At 40.8% G+C, this 20730-nt stretch overlaps 1 protein-coding gene across 2 annotated transcripts in view; it reads right to left on the bottom strand.

Annotated features, from left to right (window-relative positions):
• The window catches only part of PPP2R5B (protein phosphatase 2 regulatory subunit B'beta), a 120939-nt gene that overhangs the window by 71770 nt on the left and 28439 nt on the right, over positions 1-20730 (bottom strand). For both annotated transcript variants that reach the window (XM_063438021.1, XM_063438022.1), the window contains one exon: positions 11367-11563. In XM_063438021.1, coding sequence (XP_063294091.1) covers positions 11367-11563 — 197 coding nt within the window. The remainder of the gene's footprint in view (positions 1-11366; positions 11564-20730) is intronic.

The raw sequence follows: 20730 nt of genomic DNA, 5'->3' as shown, positions 1-20730 counted from the left end.
GCCATTGCCGCGCATGAGCATTAGGTCTCCGTCGGCGTGGGCGAAGCCTGACACAGCGCCAAGGGACATCGGTGCTGGATTCAGGTATGTGACTAAAAGGGTTTTAACCCCTTAAGCGACATGGGGTGGAAGGAAGGGAGCACTCTGGGATTCTACAGAGCCAGGAAAACGGGTTAGTTTTCCTGGCACTAGAGAAACCCTTTAAGTCATGCAAGTTGCAAGGTGGGGTCTCTATGGATCAGATTTATTGTTCCAGCACATCCCACAAATGCGCAATCGGATTGAGACCTGGGAAATCTAAAGGCCAAGACAACAGCTTGAAGTCTTTGTCATGTTCCTGAAACCATTCCTGAACAATGTTTGCAGTTTGGCAGATTGCATAACCTTGCTGAAAGAGACCACTGCCATCATGGAGCACCATTGCCATGAAGGGGTGTAGGTGGTCTGCAACAATCTCCAGGTATGTGGTACGTGTCTCCAGGTAAGCGACGCACACGCACCTGGCCATCCACCTGATTTAAGAGAAAATGTGATTCATCAGACCTTCTTCCATGGCTCCATGGTCCAGTTCTGATGCTCATGTCCCCATTGAAGCTGCATTCAGCGGTGGACAGGGGTCATCATGGGTGCGCTGACCAGTATGGCTTTGCAATGCCATACACAGCAAACTGGGATGCATTTTGTCTTCTGTCTTTCTTTCATGGCCAGCATTTTTCAGCAACACTGCTACAGTAGTTCTTCTGTGTGATCTAATCAGACAGGCTAGCTTTCACTCCCCATGTTTATCAATGAGACTTGAGCGCCCTTGACTCTGGCTCTGGTTCACCAGTTGTCCTTCCCTGAACCAATTTTGGTAGGTGCTAACCACTGCTGTTTTGGAATTGATCTGACCCAGTGATCTAGCCATCACTATTTGGCCCTTGTCAAAGTCACTCAGATCTTTTCACATGACAATTTTTCCTGCTTCCAACACACGAAGTTCAAGAACTGACTGTTCACTTGCTGCATAATATATCCCACCCTTTGACAGGTGCCATTTAATGATATAATCAATGTTATTTACATCACCTGTCAGTGGTTTTAATGTAGAGGCTGATCAGTGTACATAAAACGTGTTACTATGCTCCATATGTCTCCCTGTAATTCTACCTCATGTTGTATGCCAGTGGTGGCTTAAAGGATCACTCCAAGCACCATAACCACGACAGGTCGCTTCAGTGGTTATGGGAAATTCTACGACAAAGAATACAGAAACATAAGCTGATCACATTCTTGCCTTTTGTACACTGCAGGACTAAGGGGGACAGGGATACTGAACCAAAACCACTTTAATGAGATGACGTTGTCTAAGTGATTATAGTGTCCCTTTAAATACATACAAAGCAAAGTTTAGCTCATTAAGCCCTACTTACCATTTTTCCTCAGGGTCTTATTTTAACCCCACAGGGATAAAAACGTCTCAAGCTGGGCTCTATTCTGTCACTTAACATATCTGTAGTGTAGAGGGACTGTAAAGTGTCCTCTATCATCTCCCATATATTACAGCAACCTTTGTAAGACAATCTTTATGGCTATCTTTTAGCAGCCAGGGTAGGGGAGAAGAAAGAGACAGTGCTCATCATACTGAGTATACTCGTCAGATATTTTCAGATTGCAATAGCAGTCTGCAGTGCTCTGTATATAAATGGTGCAACTGCACATACTAAATGTGGGCATTATGCCAATGCATACATTCTGATTCATTTGTATAAATCTGCATACCAGGAAATGCCATCCAATTCCTTATATATAGTTATTACCAAGGTAGTGACCATTTTATCTATGTTTTGTCATACACACTTTATGTGACTGCATATTAGCTTTAACGTGTTAATGCTCCCAATATTTATGCAAATAATAAATATATACAATACATAAAAGAAAAAATGAAAATTGTGTGAAATGATCTAGGCAACCTTTGGCACTCCCGATGTTTTGGACTACATCCCCCATAATGCTCTTACACCAGGTAATGCTGGCAAAGCATCATGGGAGGTGTAGTCCAAAACATCTGGAGTCCCAAAGGTTGCCTATGCCTGATTCTAGTTTATTCTTGAAGAGGGTTCCTACATGAAATGCTGTTTTATCCTGTATCGCAAATACATGTAGTGCTAAAAATACTTGGCAGTGAAGAGGTTAATACATCATTCTGGTGTTTAAATATGCGAATCTGCAGCCCAGGAGATGATCTCAGTGGCTCGCCCACTGCATCATTTGCACAGAGGCTTTATTCCAAATTCTCTTCCAAGGGGGATTTCTATTGATTTTACTACAACAACCTGCATTAAGACCTGATTGTGTTTAATAAGAAGGATATAGAGATTCAGTGTTGGATTTCTGTGCTAGATAAAGGAACGATGGAAACAGGCTCACTAAGCACACTTTTCGCCTTCCAGGAAAACACATTTCTCAGCCTGTGCCCCTTCCCTTATCCAATACATTACAGCAACATATGTTAGTCAAACTTTATGTCTATATCTTAGAAGCCGCTAGAGAGGCTCTAAGCATACTGAGCACACTACAGTTATGAGTTGCAGGCTGCAAAAACATCAACCGGTGCAGATGTTTGGTATAGCTATAGCTATATTTATTAGAGTGCGGAATTTATACACACATATAGTCATTACTTGGTGACATTTTTAGAACTTCACATTCCCAAAATTAAACCAACTTCTTTAGAAATAACCTTATCTCTTCTTGCCATGTGCCCTACTGAATGCAGCAAAAATATATTTCTACTTCTATGCCAATATTTCAGACCCTGTCTTAAGTATTTCAATATTTCTGACACTGTCTTAAGTATGCCAATATTTCAGACCCTGTCTTAAGTATTTCAATATTTCTGACACTGTCTTAAGTATGCCAATATTTCAGACCCTGTCTTAAGTATTTCAATATTTCAGACACTATGTTAATGAGCTAGCTTTGTTTTGAATAAACGCAATACTCATTTTATTTTTAACAAAAATAACATGGTAATAAAGGGGTTAAAATAGCATAGATTTTAAATAGTTTTCTAAACACAGGACAACGTACAGAGGCAATAGGGGTTTACAATAAAATGACATACTACATAAATTAACGACCTTGACAAAGAATGCGGTCGCTATAATACAGAATCCTGCACATAGAATCCCAAGAATTTTAGTATAAGGCATCTGACTGAACTGTCACTGTTACCAAGGAGCAAGCTCTAAGAAGAGAAATTTATGTTGTCAATCAGGTAACAATATCTTTTTGCTCTTTTATTATGTGGGATGTGAAATATTTTATGGGTCTCTGTGCAAGCAATGTCATCGGAAAGAGAAGATTTAGGGGTTCATTTACTAAACAGTGACATTATTGTCAGTGGCTATTTTTTTCAACTCAACGTATTGTTTCCATAATTCCTTTTTTATTGGAAGCTATTCAAAATACGCTACAGAATAGTGCATTTCAATATAGAGATCACCGGATAATAGAAATATAAAATACAACAAAAGGAGAAAACTAATGGCAAGGGAAAGCAGGGCCATCTTTATTTTTTGTGGGGCCCTGAGGAAGGCCCTACCTGTGGTGCTACCTGCAACTCCACCTGGATCAAGTCCTCAAACAGATGCATGGCCCTTCTAATCTCATATGACCCACACTGTGTCATGTCATATATTTTTAAAATCTCAAAATGTCCTCTTCCTAGATCTACATCTTTTTTCTCAGATATTCCACTATGCCTCTCAGACCCCTATTTCTTTATTTACCTTCCCAAACTCTCAAAACACCTAATCTAACCCAGGAAATCTGCTAAAATAAAGAAGATTTAGCAACCTAAGAAATGCATTGGCATTAGCAAACTGTCTCTTTTTGCCCTGCAGTAAAGACGGCTCTGAAGGAACATAAAATTGTTCAAAGAACATTAAAAGAACAATGTCGGGGTTGAGCAGTCTTAACAGAAGGGAACAGACCACATTATTGCTGTACAGGGCAGGTATGCAAGTGCTTTATATACACTGATCATCCACGACATTAAAACCTCCTGCCTAATATCGTGTAGTAGGTCCTCGTGCTGCCAAAATCTGCATTGAATGACTCACTAAAAAAATAGCAGATGACAGCAAATGGAAATTTATACAGTATATAGCTTAGTTTACCTTTCTAATTTAGAGCAGGCAACATTGGTAACATGCTTTCAGCCAATAAATTGTCTGAGACATTTCCCAAAATGGACAAAGCTAAAGTGGAATAAGAACTTCTGAGTTACCTATATATAGAATACACAGGTGCCCGGCATTGATCCAGGTTAGTGTCATTGCATTCATAAACAATTTGGCCACTTACTAACGGACAGCAACAGTGGACTCCTGGCACCATAACTACTAGAGACGTATTGTCTAGGTACCAAGTTTTAGAGAATTTTGGGACAGGTAGGGTTATTCATTGCAATGCGAACTGCTGGGAATTCAAAGTAAATTACAAATTTTAGACCAAAATAGACAAACTGAAAACATGGTTGACTGCAAGTTCAGCGTCTCCATGTAAACCGTGGAGACGCTGAACATCACCAAGAAGCATATCTAGTGGCTGTCTGTGTGACTGCCACTGGAGGTGCACCTAGGCAGTGTAAACACTGCCTGAAAAGGCAGTGTTTACATTAAAATGCCTGCAGGGACTGACTGTTGTTCACCAGAACAACTACATTAACTGCTACTGTTGTACCTGTCCTCAAAAAGCCATCTCTTGACCCTACCTCTCCTTCCAACTATCGTCCCATATCCCTGCTCCATTTCTCCTCAAAGCTTTTGGAAAGACTTGTCTTTACCAGTCTGACTGCTTCCTCAATTCCAACTCTCTCCTTGACCCTCTTTAGTCTGGATTCCGCCCCCTCCACTCCACAGAGACCGCTCTGACTAGAGTTACAAATTATCTAATTGCCGCTAAACCCAAGGCCACTACTCCATACTAATTCTTCTTGATCTCTCTGCTGCCTTTGTCACTGTTGATTATTGCCTCCTTCTCCTAACTTTTCATTCTCTTGGTCTTTGTGACACAGCTCTCTGATGGTTCTCCTCCTCTCTCCTAACGTTCTTTCAGTGTCTCTTTTTCCAATGACACCTCCTCTCCTCGTCCTTTGTCAGTCAGAGTCCATCAATAAACAGTTCTTGGTCCCCTTTTGTTCTCTCTCTCTATACTGCCTCTCTTGGCAAACTCATTAAGTCATTTGGATTCCACTACGACCAAGATATACCTCTCCTTTCCCGACCTCTCCTCTGCTGTCCTACAACGTGTCACCATTTGCCATTCTTCTATCTCTGATTGGATGTCCTGCTTTCTGAAACTCAATCTCTCAAAAACTGAGTTTCTTATTTTTCCTCCTCATAACAGTGATCCTCCTCCATCACTCTCCCTACAGGTTGACGGTACCTGCCTCACCCCATCCTTTCAAGCTTGCTGTCTTGGTGTAATTTTTGATCCTGGCCTAACCTTTGTGCCTCATGTTCAGTCTGTTTCTAAAACCTGTCAATTCCAGCTTAAAATCATTGCCCGCATATGCCCCTTTTTTACGCAAGATGCTACCAAGGAGCTTGTTCATGATCTAGTAATCTCTCGCACGGATTACTGTAATTCTCTCCTAATTGGTCTCCCCAGAAACCGTACTGCCCCTCCTACAATCTGTGATGAATGCTGCTGCCAGGCTGATCTTTCACTCCTCTCGCTCCCCTCACACCTCACACCTCTGTTGATCCTTACACTGGCTTCCTCTACAGGTATCAATTTAAAATACTAACCCTTACCTATAAAGCTCTAACAAACTCTAGCCCCTCTTACATTACTTCACTGATTCATAGGTATTCCACCTCTCAGTCTCTCTGCTCTACTGGTGACTTGTTGCTGCTCGCACCCTTACTGCAAATTCATGCCTGCAAGACTTCTCACAGGCGGCTCCTTTCCTTTGGAACAGCCTGCCTACCCCTGTCAGACTCTCCCCTAGTCTTAAATCATTTAAGAAGTCCCTCAAAACCCATCTTTTCAGGATTGCTTATGGCCTTCAAGAGTAACTTCTATCTCTCAATCCTTCCTCTTGCTCTCTCCTGAAGGGCCACTCTCACCTCCAGTTCTGCTACTTTCCACCATGTCTATTTGCTGTCTCCCTCAATACCCTTCCTATTGTGTTTTTATACCCCACCTCCTATAGATTGTAAGCTCGTTTGAGCAGGGTCCTCAACTACCTATTGTTCCTGTTAAATTTTGATATTGTCTCATTTGGTAATTTCCCCTCTTATAGTAAAGCGCTGCAGAATAAGATGGTGCTATATAAATACCAATAATAATAATAATAATAATAATAATTAAGCCGTAGTTGTTTAGGTGACTATAGTGTCATTTTAAGGCCAAACTAGCCAAGTTATAGAGAGAATTGACTTAGAGAAAAGGTCCAATTTGGGTAACATCTAGTTAGCAAGGATTATAACTGGAAAGACATAGAAAGCTCCCAGGGCATCAAGAGCATAGTTTATCAGGGTGAAAAGGGCAAATAGCTGCCTAGAAACTAGAATCTGCCCCCTTACTTCATGATTATGTCACTTTTGAAGGAGCCTTTAACAATTCAGCACATGATTCTCTGAAGCGTGGGAGGATGGAAGACAGCCTAGTATCTTCATACACACGAAAATGATTACAAGCTTTTTTTAGGGCAGATTTCAGGAAGCAAATCACCAAACTTGTAAATTATTAAATACTCTGAAGACTGCACGAAAAAAGATTTCAATCTGTAAGCTCTTTCTTTGCATGTGATTGTGTAACCTTATCTGTGTAGGTATAGTATCCACAAGGTATCCACCTGTAAAATAAAACATGTTCTCTCCTCCTTAATGTTCTAGGTAGCAGTTGTTCCATTATAGAGTTTCCTGTGTATTGTGTCTCCATAAGGTTCCAGTGGCTTACATAGTGTCTGGTGGTGCTCTTACTACCTTACTATCTTAGCTGGAACACTTATCACTCTTAGTGTTGTCATAACAACCCGTAAGTCACACTGTACATGTTTAAGGCAGACATCGAGTGGGACCCGGTGGGAAATAGCCATTAGAGTCAAACAAAAACAGTTCCAGAGGAGGGATAAATAGATCAGCAGGGTAAAGCACGTCACACAGGCTTTACTACCCCATGGAGACTCAAAGACAAACCACCGAGAGTGAGTCATGTCTCAGAATATCCTACATGTGTGAGGTGTATCTGTGCTTCAGGTTCACTAGAGTTCCTAGTGCTAATTCCATCAAAGTAGTTCTTTCTGGGAATCTATCTTTGGGCCACTCTTGATCTATAGCAAGGGTAGGTAACCTTTAGCGCTCCAGATGTTGTGGACTACATCTCCCATAATGCTCTTACAGCCATAATGCTGGCAAAGCATCAGTGGAGATGTAGTCCACAACATCTGGAGTGTCGAAGGTTGCCTACCGCTGATTTATAGCATGTGGAAACATCTATCCTAATTAGTCAGACATTAATTTATCATTATCTCTACAGTTTCCATTCATCCCTTTATTGATGACTGGAGATGCTGCTGGTTTTGACCAGGGTATGCATCATATAAGATTAAGTGGGTAAAGTCAAGGGGGGCCGCACGTCATCACCTTTATATTTCACCAGCCAACACTGCCGATAATTCATAAAATGACATGATGTTGTGAATTGCCTCTTTTCTAGTCGCAGAGATGGATGGACTCTCGTCAGTTCCACAAGTAATTTTCAATGTAATGTGCTGAGGAGAGTGAGACACAACATCTCTTTCTACCCAGCCATTCACCCATCATATTTCTAATAGGAGAGAGACAGAATGACTGATGGCAGTCACATTGTGGCTGGAGTCAATCAATGTCAGGAAGTTTGAGACATGTATGCTCTGTTACTGTAGTAGAATACATTATAGAAGACCTAGATTTAATTTAAATTATTATATAAACCAATATTTATAAACTGCACATATGCTGTATTATACCTGCGTTGACAGCATTAATTCCAAACTTCGAGCATTAAAGGGACAGTTTAGGCACCTTTATGCACAATAATAACTTAATCTAAATGAAGTTGTTATGGTGCCAGGAGGCCCCCGAGCATACTCTTACCTCAACGGATTAAACCGTTCTTGAACAAGAGATGCCAAAGATGCCTCCAGCGCCGATCTCATGTCCCTCTAGGTGTCACCCGGCTTCTGAAATTTCAGTTTCTGGAAGCGCGGAGTGTCGCCGGGCAGTAGCGCCACTAATTGGCAACTTTGGGGTTAAACCATTTGAGAGTGTGTCTGGGGGTCTCCTGGCACCATAACAACTTAATTTAGATAAAGTTGTTTTGGTGTCTGAAGTATTCTTTTAAGCCTGCCCCCACTGCATGAAAGCCCTACATCTACAGCAATAACTCTTCAATGTGCTGTAAAATTAACTCCAAATATTGCTCATTAAAGGGACATTCCGGTCATAATACTAAATTAAGTTGTTATGGTGCCAAGAGGACCCCGCACACACTCTTAGGTACGTTTCTTTTCAAGCCGGTTTAATAAATTGTGAGTCAGTGATTGGCTGAGACCGTCAGCCAACCCCTCTGAGACACTGAGCAGTGCCCCTGCCTGGCGGCGCTCCACGCTTCCTGAATCTGAGATTCAGAAGCCGGATGCCATCGCTGGATTCACACTTTCAGAGTAAATCGTTCAAGAAGGGTTTAACCCTTTATGGTAAGAGCCTCCTGGCGCCATAACAACTTCAGAGTTTAAGATAGCACTGTCACAAAATAATGTACTTTATGTTGTTATATCTCTCACAGTACCAGTGGCAGCTGGTGATGTTTTAAGATGGTGGGGTGCCAGACTACTCCCCCACAATTTTAATCCTCTTTATACAGTACAGAGATACCCATACAATACAGAGAGCTGGGCATAATAAAGAGAAGCTCATACAATAAAACATGCTGGACACAACATAAATATAAAATCTCTGAGTACAATACAGAGATAATACCACAAACAGAGCTGAGACAAAATATATAATATTATAGAGATATAATACACAGAGCTGGGCACTACACAAAGATACCTATACAATACACTGAACTATGTAGATTACAGATATACCCATACAACAGGTAGAGCTGAGTAAAATACAGATAACACACAGAGCTGGGCACAATAAGGATGTAGTCATAGTTATCCCACACAGCCAGGGTCACTGTGATGGAGACACAAAGCTGCATTATAGAGATCCTTGCACAGTACATGTCTCTCCATAATGCCCTAGCTCCCTCTCTATCTTCCGAGCACTCACTTAGATGATCTCATCTTCAGTACTTCTCCTGCTATGATATCTTTAGCTTTCTATTAAAAATAGCTGATGTTATGAAACATTTCAGCTACTCTATTAGCTCTGAGCACACAGTGTGCACTTGGTTTAGGCATCAGCATACTGATAGACTCCAACCATGTCAGCTACTCTGACTCACTATTAGGTCTCAGCATGCAGTGGGCACAGGGTCAAAGCATCAAGATACCGATAGACTCCTTATTTCCGTTGCAGCTGCCAATATTATGAATCTGCAGTGGTAATATGGAGTCAAGAAATAGCTGACATGGTTAACAGAATCAACAACCATTACAGATTAAAACAGATTGAAATCAGAATCAGATCAGTCATCAGAGTCACAGCCCTAGTCCTGCAGTTTGAAGCTTCACAATGTTTCAACTAGCACAAGTGTCTCAGATTTCAGCTGTAGAATGACTGAGCACATTAAAGAAAATGGTGGGTATGTGCAGTAGGAGTTATTAAAACTATTAGTAACAAGCAGCAAAGTGCTCTGGGTTAGAAATGGTCACCTCCGCTTGTCACCCCTGGCTTTATAGATATTAATGATATATTTTAGTAAATCCCTTCCTTAATCAGCACACAAGCAGGCACTAGAGCTATTATGGGAGAGACAGGCATACAATTATATACTAACATTTAGCAGGGGCCAGGATCTGCTCATGCTGTGCTCTCCCTGTGCTGTTTCCAAGATGACTTCTTGTTTTCTCTTTTGTGGGCACTGTAGCCCCACATCCTGGTGCTATCAGCCAATGATGGCCCCTGAATAGAGAGGCCATCAGCATGCCTCCACTCATGGGCAGCTGGCTCTGCTGCCCAAATGGGAACTCAGTGGGAATTCATGACATTCCTTCTTAAAGGAGACTAGGCATGTGCAACTCCTTCTGAAACAGGTCATTTTTGAAACCTGTCCCATTTTTTTTTTACATGCCTAGATGCTCTCATGTAAGCTTCTCCAAACAGCCACCAATACGGGGAGATGGACCCTGCAAACTGAAACCTATTACAGAATTAAAGAGACACTAATGTTTCCCCATATTTTTTGGCTTTCCTCCCATATAAAATGGGTGGGGCGCTGCCCCAAGTGCCCCTACGGAAGAGCTAACAAAGAAAGGATGACAAATGTATACCTCAACTTTTCAGGACCCTGTTTAGCACTCCAGCCAAAACAGCTTTCCCCTAGCAACATACCTACCTAGAAAGCTGCATTTGCTTACGCTGAAAAACACACATCCTTCAGGATATAGGATAACATTATAAAAAAAAATACATACAATATCATTTCAAACCAATGTCTTGTGACTTGTTCATTAAAGGACCACTATAGGCACCCAGACCACTTCAGCTCAATGAAGTGGTCTGGGTGCCAGGTCCCTTTTAGTTTTAACCCTGCAGCTGAAAACACTGAGGGTTAATCTAGCCTCTAGTGGCTGTCTCACTGACAGCCGCTCGCAGCGCTTCCGCAATTCTCACTGTGAAAATCACAGTGAGAAGACGCTGGACGTCCAGAGGAAAGCATTGAGTAATGCTTTCCTATGGGCACTTTGAATGCACGCGCAGCTCTTGCCGCGCATGCGCATTCGGGGCTGACGTCGGCAGGAGGAGGAGAGTTCCCCAGCGCAGAGGGAGCCCGGCACTGGAGAAAGGTAAGTGGCTGAAGGGGTTTTCACCCCTTCAGCCCAGCAGGAGGGGGGCCATGAGGGTGGGAGGACCTAATGACCCTATAGTGCCAGGAAAATGTGTTTGTTTTCCTGGCACTATTGTGCTCCTTTAACAAGACTGTACAAAGATCATGAGATATTACTATGTAGTTAAAACCTAAAACAATAAAGGAATATCTCTTTTGCAATTGCAAGTTCAGCATGACAGCTATGCTTTGATGTGTGTATCCAAAATTCCAACAGCAGGGGTTCTTGGTACTGAACTAGCAACTTTTTCTATACCTAGCCTTTGCATTGTCCTATGCAGATATTGATTTCTAGCGCGCATATCTTTTTTATTTGCACTCACCATTTTGATGATCTCAGGGTACACCGGCTCTATCAGGACACCCCTGTTGGTTGCAATGCATTCTACAAGTTCATTCAGAGCTGCCCTCTTAATTTCTTTGCCCTTCAGGTCAGCCACACAGTCCATAAAATGGAAGATAATGGAGCATTGCTGTAACTTCTTACAGAAGAGATCGTGCAGCTCAGAGACTGGAGCATCTGCAAGAGACAGTCAATATATTAGTACACTGAAATATTCAAACATATGTCTGGAAGGTCTACAGTATACTACACATAGCTAACCAGTAAAAAGACAAACATGTATTCTATCTTTTTTGTTCAGAAGAATCTTGAAAAGTGAAAACATGCTTGTGCATGTAAAAAAGAGAACTACTTATAAGCACCATAACCACATCAACATTATTTAGTGGGTATGGTGGCAAGAGGTTTGACAACTTAATTGGGGTCTGCCAGGCGCCGGGCTCCAGGATAACTACACCAAAGTTACGCAGCACAGATCCAGCTCTCAGTTTATTAGCTAAGCCCTCCACTGCCAGGTTAGCTAAGTGAAGGAATAATACTGCGTATCATAGATAGTAAGCTCGTTGGAGCAGAGCCTTCTTCACTTTCAAATAACCCCTTGGTTTGGATGGCTTTTAATACTGTTTCCATATACCTGACCCTCTGGCTCAGGTATCAATGTTCCATTTTAGTGTTCATTTTTCCTCCTTCTCATTCCATCCTTTTGTTTCTAAATACCCATGGTTCATGAAGAACATTCTATGAGGCGTAATTACCTGCCTCCCAAAAGTCCAGAATTCAGAGGGACCATCCTGATTTCAGGGTCCTGTCCCGCTGTCCCGACTTTGATCCCTGCTTTTTGTACTCCAGGAAACTGTCCCAAAAAAGTGTAGCGAGCACATCAATGAACACCTTTGCACTACACTCAGCATTTACTGCCTAGTCTGTCCTTAGTGGGCCAACCTGCTTGATTGACCTGCCAATTTTTCAGGTACAACCACTGTGGCAAATGTGCCTATGCCACGAGCTCCTGGAGGAGCCTGCTAGCTAGCTTCCTGCCCAAGGACTATATGTCATATACAAAGACCCTGTTCGGGAGTTAAACCTCCCCAGCTGCCATTAGTAGCTTGTCCTGGGTGCCCCTAGTTCGGCACTTTCCCTTCATGCGAATGGGACTGAACCCTGGCTCTCTGGCGGCCGTTCGCATAAACCAAACCCACGAATAGTCCTCAGTGGTACTTAGCTGCGATCGCTATGGAACTAATTTCGTCATGAGGACATTGTGGGTTCACGGTCACCTCAGCGGGACTTAACCGCGAATATTATGGAACTGTTTTTAGCATGAAGTGAGCGTGCGGTTCCCGGACAACTTGGTTTGAGGTTTTGAACTACTTTGAAATCCGCCAGGAGAGCGCTTTTTGGAGACAAGGTGCCCGAGACTAAGGGTCACAAACACTACCAGAGAACCAGACGGAGCACCCAAAGTTGACCGGCCAAAGCACCAAACGCCCTGGAACTGTTTTGGGCATAGGACCATGTGTGCGGCCGGTCAGAACTTTAACATAGTGGATTTTCCCCTACACTGCATGGATCTGAGCGCTGTATGGAGACCTGCATGGATCTGAGGGCTATTTGGAGATGTATTATTTGTGGGGTAATTATATATTTTTCTGATGTTTTGGGGTATTTTTATGTTTTATATTTTTATGTTTGCCTCACTGTTCCTGGGAGATAATTAGCTTACTGTTTTTCAACGCAATTATCTCACAGGTACAGAGATTTATGAGAGGGGCTTTTCTTTCATTGAATGGAGACCCCGTGCTGGGGGCTGTGTATAAAAGCAGGCAACTTGACCATAATAAACCAGTTACTTTTCACCCTTCACTCAGTCTGTCCCAGAAGAGAGTTAGGAAGCGAGCTTGACGGAGGTACCCAGTCCTGGTGCCAGGCGGTCCGTCACACGCAACCCTTTACTGAGCTTGTCTGCTCCTTTTGAGTGGTGCCAGTGACATGTTTCTAGTCAATGCCCTGCCCCTTCTACACCACCCACAAGCATCCCGCTTTACAGGATGCAAAAGCTTGGAGGGTATGGATTTATTGAGTTCATTTGCTACACTATATTCATTTATATCTTTTCTGCTATGCCAACAAGGCCTATGGCGCCTTCTGGAGGGAGTGGCAAAATGTTGCAGAAGTTTTAATATTGCTATGCCTTTAGGTTAACAGAGGCTCTTAAATACGGCTGATGAGGCTCTTAAATACGGTTGCAATTATATGATTTATTTATTGGAAGATGGCTGCAATACAAACAGTAAAAAGAGCTGCTGCTAATCCAAATAGATTTCCTCCCCTCCTGCAAGTGATTTTCTGCCGGACATCACAGTTCTGGTGACTTAATGTGGTGCTAGAGGTTTGTACAACCCCAGAAACCACACATCCTTGGATCACTCCATCCCCCACCTGACAGTCGCTGTCACAACCACTGGGCACAAAATAGGACCCAGGGCTCCGACCTCAAACCACCATATTATGCTGCTGAAGAGGGAGTCTAACAAAGCATATAACTGTGCTTGTTATGTGTGAGACCTACATTTAAGTGTACAGTAAGTGTGAAGGCTGTATACAAATATCCAGTCATACTTCCACACATGAACCATGCACTCACGCACACACAATTACATGTGCAGTCATATACATCCATCCATGGTCACAGAAACAATTAAGTTAATATGTAGTTGCACACATATATACCCTGTGTCACAAAGTGCACACCCTGCATGTATAATTAATCCCTGTGGTGTATGGTGGGCATGGCAAGAATTAGTTTCTCGTGCCTAAACCATAGGAAGTAAATTAGATGCATTCTTGACTAAACCTGTCAACTCTTAACTATTTTACAATTTCTTTGTTTTTCATCAGCAATCCTGCAAATAGACCCTTCCAGGAGCATTATTAGCACATAGCAAGAGTCCTGGGCTGCTAATGTTAATTCTGTGAATAGAATGTGCCAGTCATCAACATGCATAGCATGCTGGCAATGGACTACCAATGGCGGCACAGCCCCCACTGTGCCACCCTAAGTCCTTCCTTGACCCTGCATCCATGACATCTCTCTCCCTGCAGCGGGATACAGAGAGAAATTGGCCTCGGAGCCGGATCTAAGGTAATGAGGAACCATGCCAAGAAGAGCTACTCCTCAATCCAAAAACAGTGTTTTATTTAACACTTTAAATATGATAAGCAGTGTGTATCTTGTGCCATGCTGGGAAGGGGCTCCTTTTATCAGTTTGCTTTTTTTTTTTTTTTTACGAATTGGACTTATATACACACACTGCAGCACTAACACAAATTACCTTGTGATACTCTCAAAGTACGTTTATTTTAATGAGACTGAGCCATAGACGTGCTGATTTAATTCTCCTTTCATTTTCACGGTTGGCCTTTTGTGAGATTAATCAACTAACCTGCAAATTCATCAGTCCCAGTCGATCAGCTGTGACTTGAACAATTGACTGCACTTTGTTTTGTTTTTTTAATATATCATTTGATTTTAGTGAATGTTCCTCTTGACACATGAATAGTTTGGAAAATACTCACTAAGTATCAAGGATTCTGTTAGTAGCAACCTTATGATTCTTTGAAAATTCACATATCAATTCCCCCCCCCTATATTTAAATATCTGTCAATCATTCTGATGTTTCACCTTTGCCAATGCATTTGTAATTGTAATGAAATTATTTTATATATTACCTTAAATGTATTTTTTTTATGAAGATCAAACCAAATATAGCACAGAATGAATGATGCTGTTGGTGTTTTATCTAATTTCCTGAGTAGCCGAAGATAATGGTTTGCTTATAGAAGGCAGACAATGTGAGAGAAAAGAGCATAGGATAATACACTGGGGAAAAGGGGGAATGGAAAAGAGAGAAAGGAGGATGGGTGGAATGAGTAATTGTGAGAGAGGAAGAGAAGAAAAGGAGGGGGAGTGAAAGCATGGAGGAACAAATTTAGTGAGAGGGGGGTAAGAGATAGAGAAAGAGAGAGCGTAAAAGACTAATGGAGAAAGGATAGAGATTGAAAAATATGGAAGACAAGAGAGAGACATACGCCAAATTCAGATACACAGGAGACTGTCTCTATTGAGACGGTTTCCAAGGACACCCACAGAGTGTCACTGTCATCATCCATATGCCTGCAAATACTTAATATGATGCTGTTGATAGTGATGCGGAGTATCTGAGCATAGTGATTGTTGCTAAAAATTATGTGTATTAAAGCATCTTTGCATATTATTTTGTAAGGCATACATACAAGTACATATTTTCAGTTTATCGAAAGCTTTTATGGCGCAACCATTTTAAATCTATTTTGGCAGGAAACACAGCTTATCTGACCAAAATTTGTGCATGTAATCAAGAGCTGGTATCTGTCTCCGCATCCTAACATCACGTGCAAGCACTGAGCATCTCAAAAACGCACTCTGCAGGGTGATTCACACATTGAATTTGTGCATGGCAAGTGGTACTTTTAATCAAAGAGGCCTAAGATGGCTGCCCCCACAGGGCAAGGGTAACCCAGAAGGTGCACCTTAAAGTTATTATCTTACATGTTTTATTACAAAATAACACACAAGAAAGCTATATTACATGTATTTTTTGTCAACCCCCAAAACATAACAGTTTTCCTTTAGGGTGGTACTCTTTATAATAAAAAAAAACTGCATGCAAGCTCAAATTAATAGTTTTACTGTAGTGTATGCAATATTTTTGGGCACGGCGTGATTTTCATAATGTGTATTGAATAATGGATACAGGTTTATTTACTAAAATGAGAATAATCCTGACTGTCTGTGCCTATGTACTGTTGATGAATCCAGATTATGGCTAATCATATTATTCTTGAAAGAGTGTCTGAAATAGTAACCAAATGGTCTTTAGTATGGCATTAAATTTGATATTTGTGGTACCAAGTCAACATATTCCCACCATGATTTTTTTTTATAGTTGGGGTAAGCTTTTTGTTGGAAAGCAAAGTTTTGGCATATATAACAATGCTTGCTTAGATCAAAAATTCACAAGTGTGTCTCATCTGAAGGGATTTTTAGAATATAGTTTAGCTGGAAGGCCACAGCTATTGTGTTGAATTTCCTTATGGGGCTAACTATAAAAAAAAAGAGCACATCAGAGTCTTTAGCAGTGGTTATCAACTTTCTCAAGCCTCATGAGTATTGCCATTCCATGTGTGAGTGTCCTCAAAACTTCTTTTGATCAGAGCATGATTCGTTTCACAAAGCTGGGAATTGGGCTGTGAAGGCCAAACTAATGGCGTCTGCGTGTGTCTTATAATATTATGTAGCATTTTGTATTATTCATCAATGATTAGGCACTCCCAAACATTAAGTACCTGGAATTTCTCTCTGTGTCTCTTTGAAGAACACCTCTGTGAATGTTATCATCCTAGTTAAAATTCTGTTCAAACGCTTCAGTGAAGCTAGTTTTTTAACTCAATGTCAGTACTCTGCATTTCGTATGGCATCTCGGCGGCAGTGGAACCTGCATCACAATTTTAGCAATTTTAGTGCTTCTCTCTCATAGTTTGATTGAATCAACATAAGAAACACTAGGCCCCTAAAGGCACCCAGTGACGTAAGGCTGTTGAAAGGGTCACATTTCAACCAGCAATCTGATGACTAATGAAACCCCTTTCATTCTCATGCATCTAAAGGATCATAGAAGCTGTCCAGACTGCTTTAGAACAGAGTGGCACATATCATATGACATATATTATACATTGTAAGAAAAATCTCAAAGGCCAGGCAATTTCAGTAAATCATCTTACATAGCATCTCTTCAAAAGTGAAAGGATATACTACCTGTAAAAACATGGGCACCTGAACAATGGTCACCATGCTGACTACTAAATCATGTTATTATATATCACTATAGGCTGACTCCTCTATCATGTGTATATATATATATATATATATATATATATATATATATATATCACACTATATAATGAGCTATAATAAACAGATGGGGCATTCTGACAGCTCATTTACAATGGGAATGGAAGCAAATAAATCAACATGATATATTATGGCCTGCACAATCCCAGAATATGCATTATTTACAGCGGCCAGTTTTATAGTATTCATCCCTATAGTTTTGTTACATAATATACACCCGTATATAGACGATATATGATTTGATCTTACTACCCGTCCAGGTTTTAGCAGGAATACACAATCAAAAGAGGCCCAGAGCTGAATAATGTAACAACTTGTCGAAAGAGACAGCTCTCGAGATGACGCTGAGGTTCTTAATTTTTTAGAATATCTATTTTTGGAGTCTAGTGGGGGTTGTTTACCAAGGTTTGAATTTGCATCTAAACTGCAGGATTCGTCTAAAATTGTATTGAAAAGGCAATTGGGCTAATTAATTTATAATCCCTAAATTTGCTGTCTTCTTTCAGGACAGTTCAGAGAACCATAATCTGAAAATAGACCAACCTGGCCCAAACACTTCTAGCTTGTCATTGGTGTCCAGGTTAAACAGATTTGCCTTTGATAATGTTGAATTGTAATCTCTATATTATCAGTGTGACAGCAAAGGGGATGTGCAGGGCAGCTACACCCTGCTGGGGGATGGAGCACTTGGACCAATTGTATCATCATAACCTCTGCACGGAGTTATAGTGGTTATGGTCTGGTTTTCATCCATGCACTGTGGGTGGCGCTAGGTAAAGTATTCTGTAGTTAATTTGTACCATAGAAGGTCCCGTGCTTACAAGCAACCTATGAATAGGTGCTAATGTTCATCATAAAACACATGATGTTTAACTAATGTTTTACATGCCAAAGTGACTGTCCTTGAGTTGTCACTGGAACTAAATGGCAGACACAGCTATTGTTTTGTATATTTTGCATCTGTGCTTTGCATTGCATAACAAATGTTTAATTTAGCACTGATTTTTTAATGACACTAAAAGACCCCTACCATTTCATCTCATTGAAGTGGTCTGGGTGAAGTGTCCCTGTCCCCTTAACCTGCAAGTGAAAATGCTGTTTCATAGAAACTGCAATGTTGACATGGCAAGGTTAAGATATCCTCAAGTGGTGCCTTCCAGACAGACACAAGAGGCGCTCCCTGCATTTTCTCACGCTTTGCATGAGGACACCCAGAATCTTCAAAACCCCCATAGGAAAGCATTTCCTATGGGGAAAGTCTAATGTGAGTGTTGTGCTTGCCACATATGCGCATTAGGTTCCCCCATTGGCATGACATCATGGGAGGGAAGTTCTAATGCGAGTGTGGTGCTTGCCACGCATGCGCATTAGGTTCCCCCATTGGCATGACATCGTGGGAGGAGGACAGCGCAGAGAGAAATAAGGTACAGAGTTAAGCTCACTGAAAAAAATAGTTTTTGTTAGGGGGCCATACTATAGCTTTAGGAATACCGTTTTGTGTTTCTTTAATGTAGAACAAAAGTAAGCCATTGTTTGTTATTGTAAGGAGGGAATGGGTTAAATTAATGCATAGCTTTATATAATTATGCTTTTTAGCTATATACTTATAATATATGCACTGCATTGTACAACACTGCCTACAACGCTACTTAATAATAAGCTTATTCTGTGCACTGTCTTTTCATTCAGTAGAACCTATCATATGTCTCTTAGTGACGGATTGATATCTGTAGTGTGCCTGTCTGCTACTGACTGCACCACTAAACACTGAACTGTGATCTATTGAAAAAAAAGAATTACAAAACCAGGCTCATATGTGCAGGCTGTGACTATAGCCGAGTTGAAGACATTTTTAAAATTAACTATTTTAGCCTCAATTTTACAATTCAATTTTCAATTCACTACAATTTAGTGTACATATATATCCAAAAGCTCATGCCCAGGAGAGACAAATTACAAGATGAAAAGTCCCACAGTGAGAGAAAAAATATCACAAGATAAAGAGGCAGCCAAAGAAAGACTCTCTGGCAAAAAAACGCACACACACACGCATGCACATGCATTTTGAGCCTGTTTGCTGTTTGCATGTATGCTGGTCGCTGTGTATATGTGCCTGAATAAGAATGATTATAATGTATACACAGAGGAAAGTGAGGGTGTATGCCTTCAAGCATGACGTATCATAATGTGTGGAGATTTCACACTGTATAAGAACAATGAGAGATAGAAGAGAGATAGAAATGGGACATGCAAATCCTTATATAAAGTGAACATTCTTTCAAAATATATATTTTTGTGTTATATATTTACTTGTATTCAATAAATCCCAGCATACTTCCCATACTCACTCATATTTGGTGAGTACAAAATATAAAAAAGTGTAGCGGATTAGCTGATGAGAATATTATAACCAACATAAGATGCCTTAAATAGGTCTACAATAGATAGATACACTTAAAAAATGGGATAGAATAAGAGACCTAAAATACAAATACATATAAAATAAGATAAATAGAATAATAAAAAATTAAATATAAATTATGGAATATATGTCCAAGATAGAGAGCCCAATAAAAGATGATGGTATATACTTTCCGGAGGAGCAATTACTAACTTGTTCAAGGAAAATGTTCTTGTTGGAAATCAGATGCGGTCCGTATATGGAAAGAAGGAGAGGATAATGGTGCAGTATGTCCAGAAAATATAAAAATAAGAATAAAAAGTATATATGGTCCTACTCACGTTTTCAAGAGCTTTAAACCAGCTCTAGTATGAAAGGCGTATAGTGGTACAATCCCCACTTATAGGATACGTGAAGAATGGTTTCAATGATGTGTAGACCAAAAAATAAAAAGAAACAACAATAGTGCTCACTGTATGAAATCAACCAGAAGAATAAATAAGAGAATATTACTCACATTTGCCAGAGCAGACAAACTGCTCTATGGAAAGGGCGTGGGTGGAATAATCCCCCTTTAAAAACCCTGGCCCCAAAAGGTCTGAATGTAGATTTTGACCTGTTTAACTTTTTATAACTTTTTTTTTTCAATTTGAATTTTATTGAAATTTTTTTGCATTCAACATCTTTACCAGATTATGGGTAAGGTAATTAAACACTGATGAAGTGGCACATATGACTGTGTACATCATGAAGAACAATTTTACAAGACAATGTGAGATTACGTGGGGCATATGCGTGCACAATAAAAAAACAGTATGAATGGGTGACGGGAGTCTGGAAATATCCTAAATGCAGGAAAACCTGGTGGGAGTAATTCTGTGTCTGAGCATACATCTGTCTATATTTCTGAGCGTGCTGAGTCGGAGTGAGATGAGATGAACCCCGGCGCCTGGGAGGGTTCAGCAGGCTTCAGTGGCTCTTTGTGTTAATCC

The sequence above is a fragment of the Pelobates fuscus genome, chromosome 12 (assembly GCF_036172605.1).
Source record: "Pelobates fuscus isolate aPelFus1 chromosome 12, aPelFus1.pri, whole genome shotgun sequence".
NCBI classification, from domain to species: Eukaryota; Metazoa; Chordata; class Amphibia; order Anura; family Pelobatidae; genus Pelobates; species Pelobates fuscus.
The sequence above is the reverse complement of the archived record's forward strand: the minus strand, read 5'-3'. Positions and strand labels throughout refer to the sequence as shown.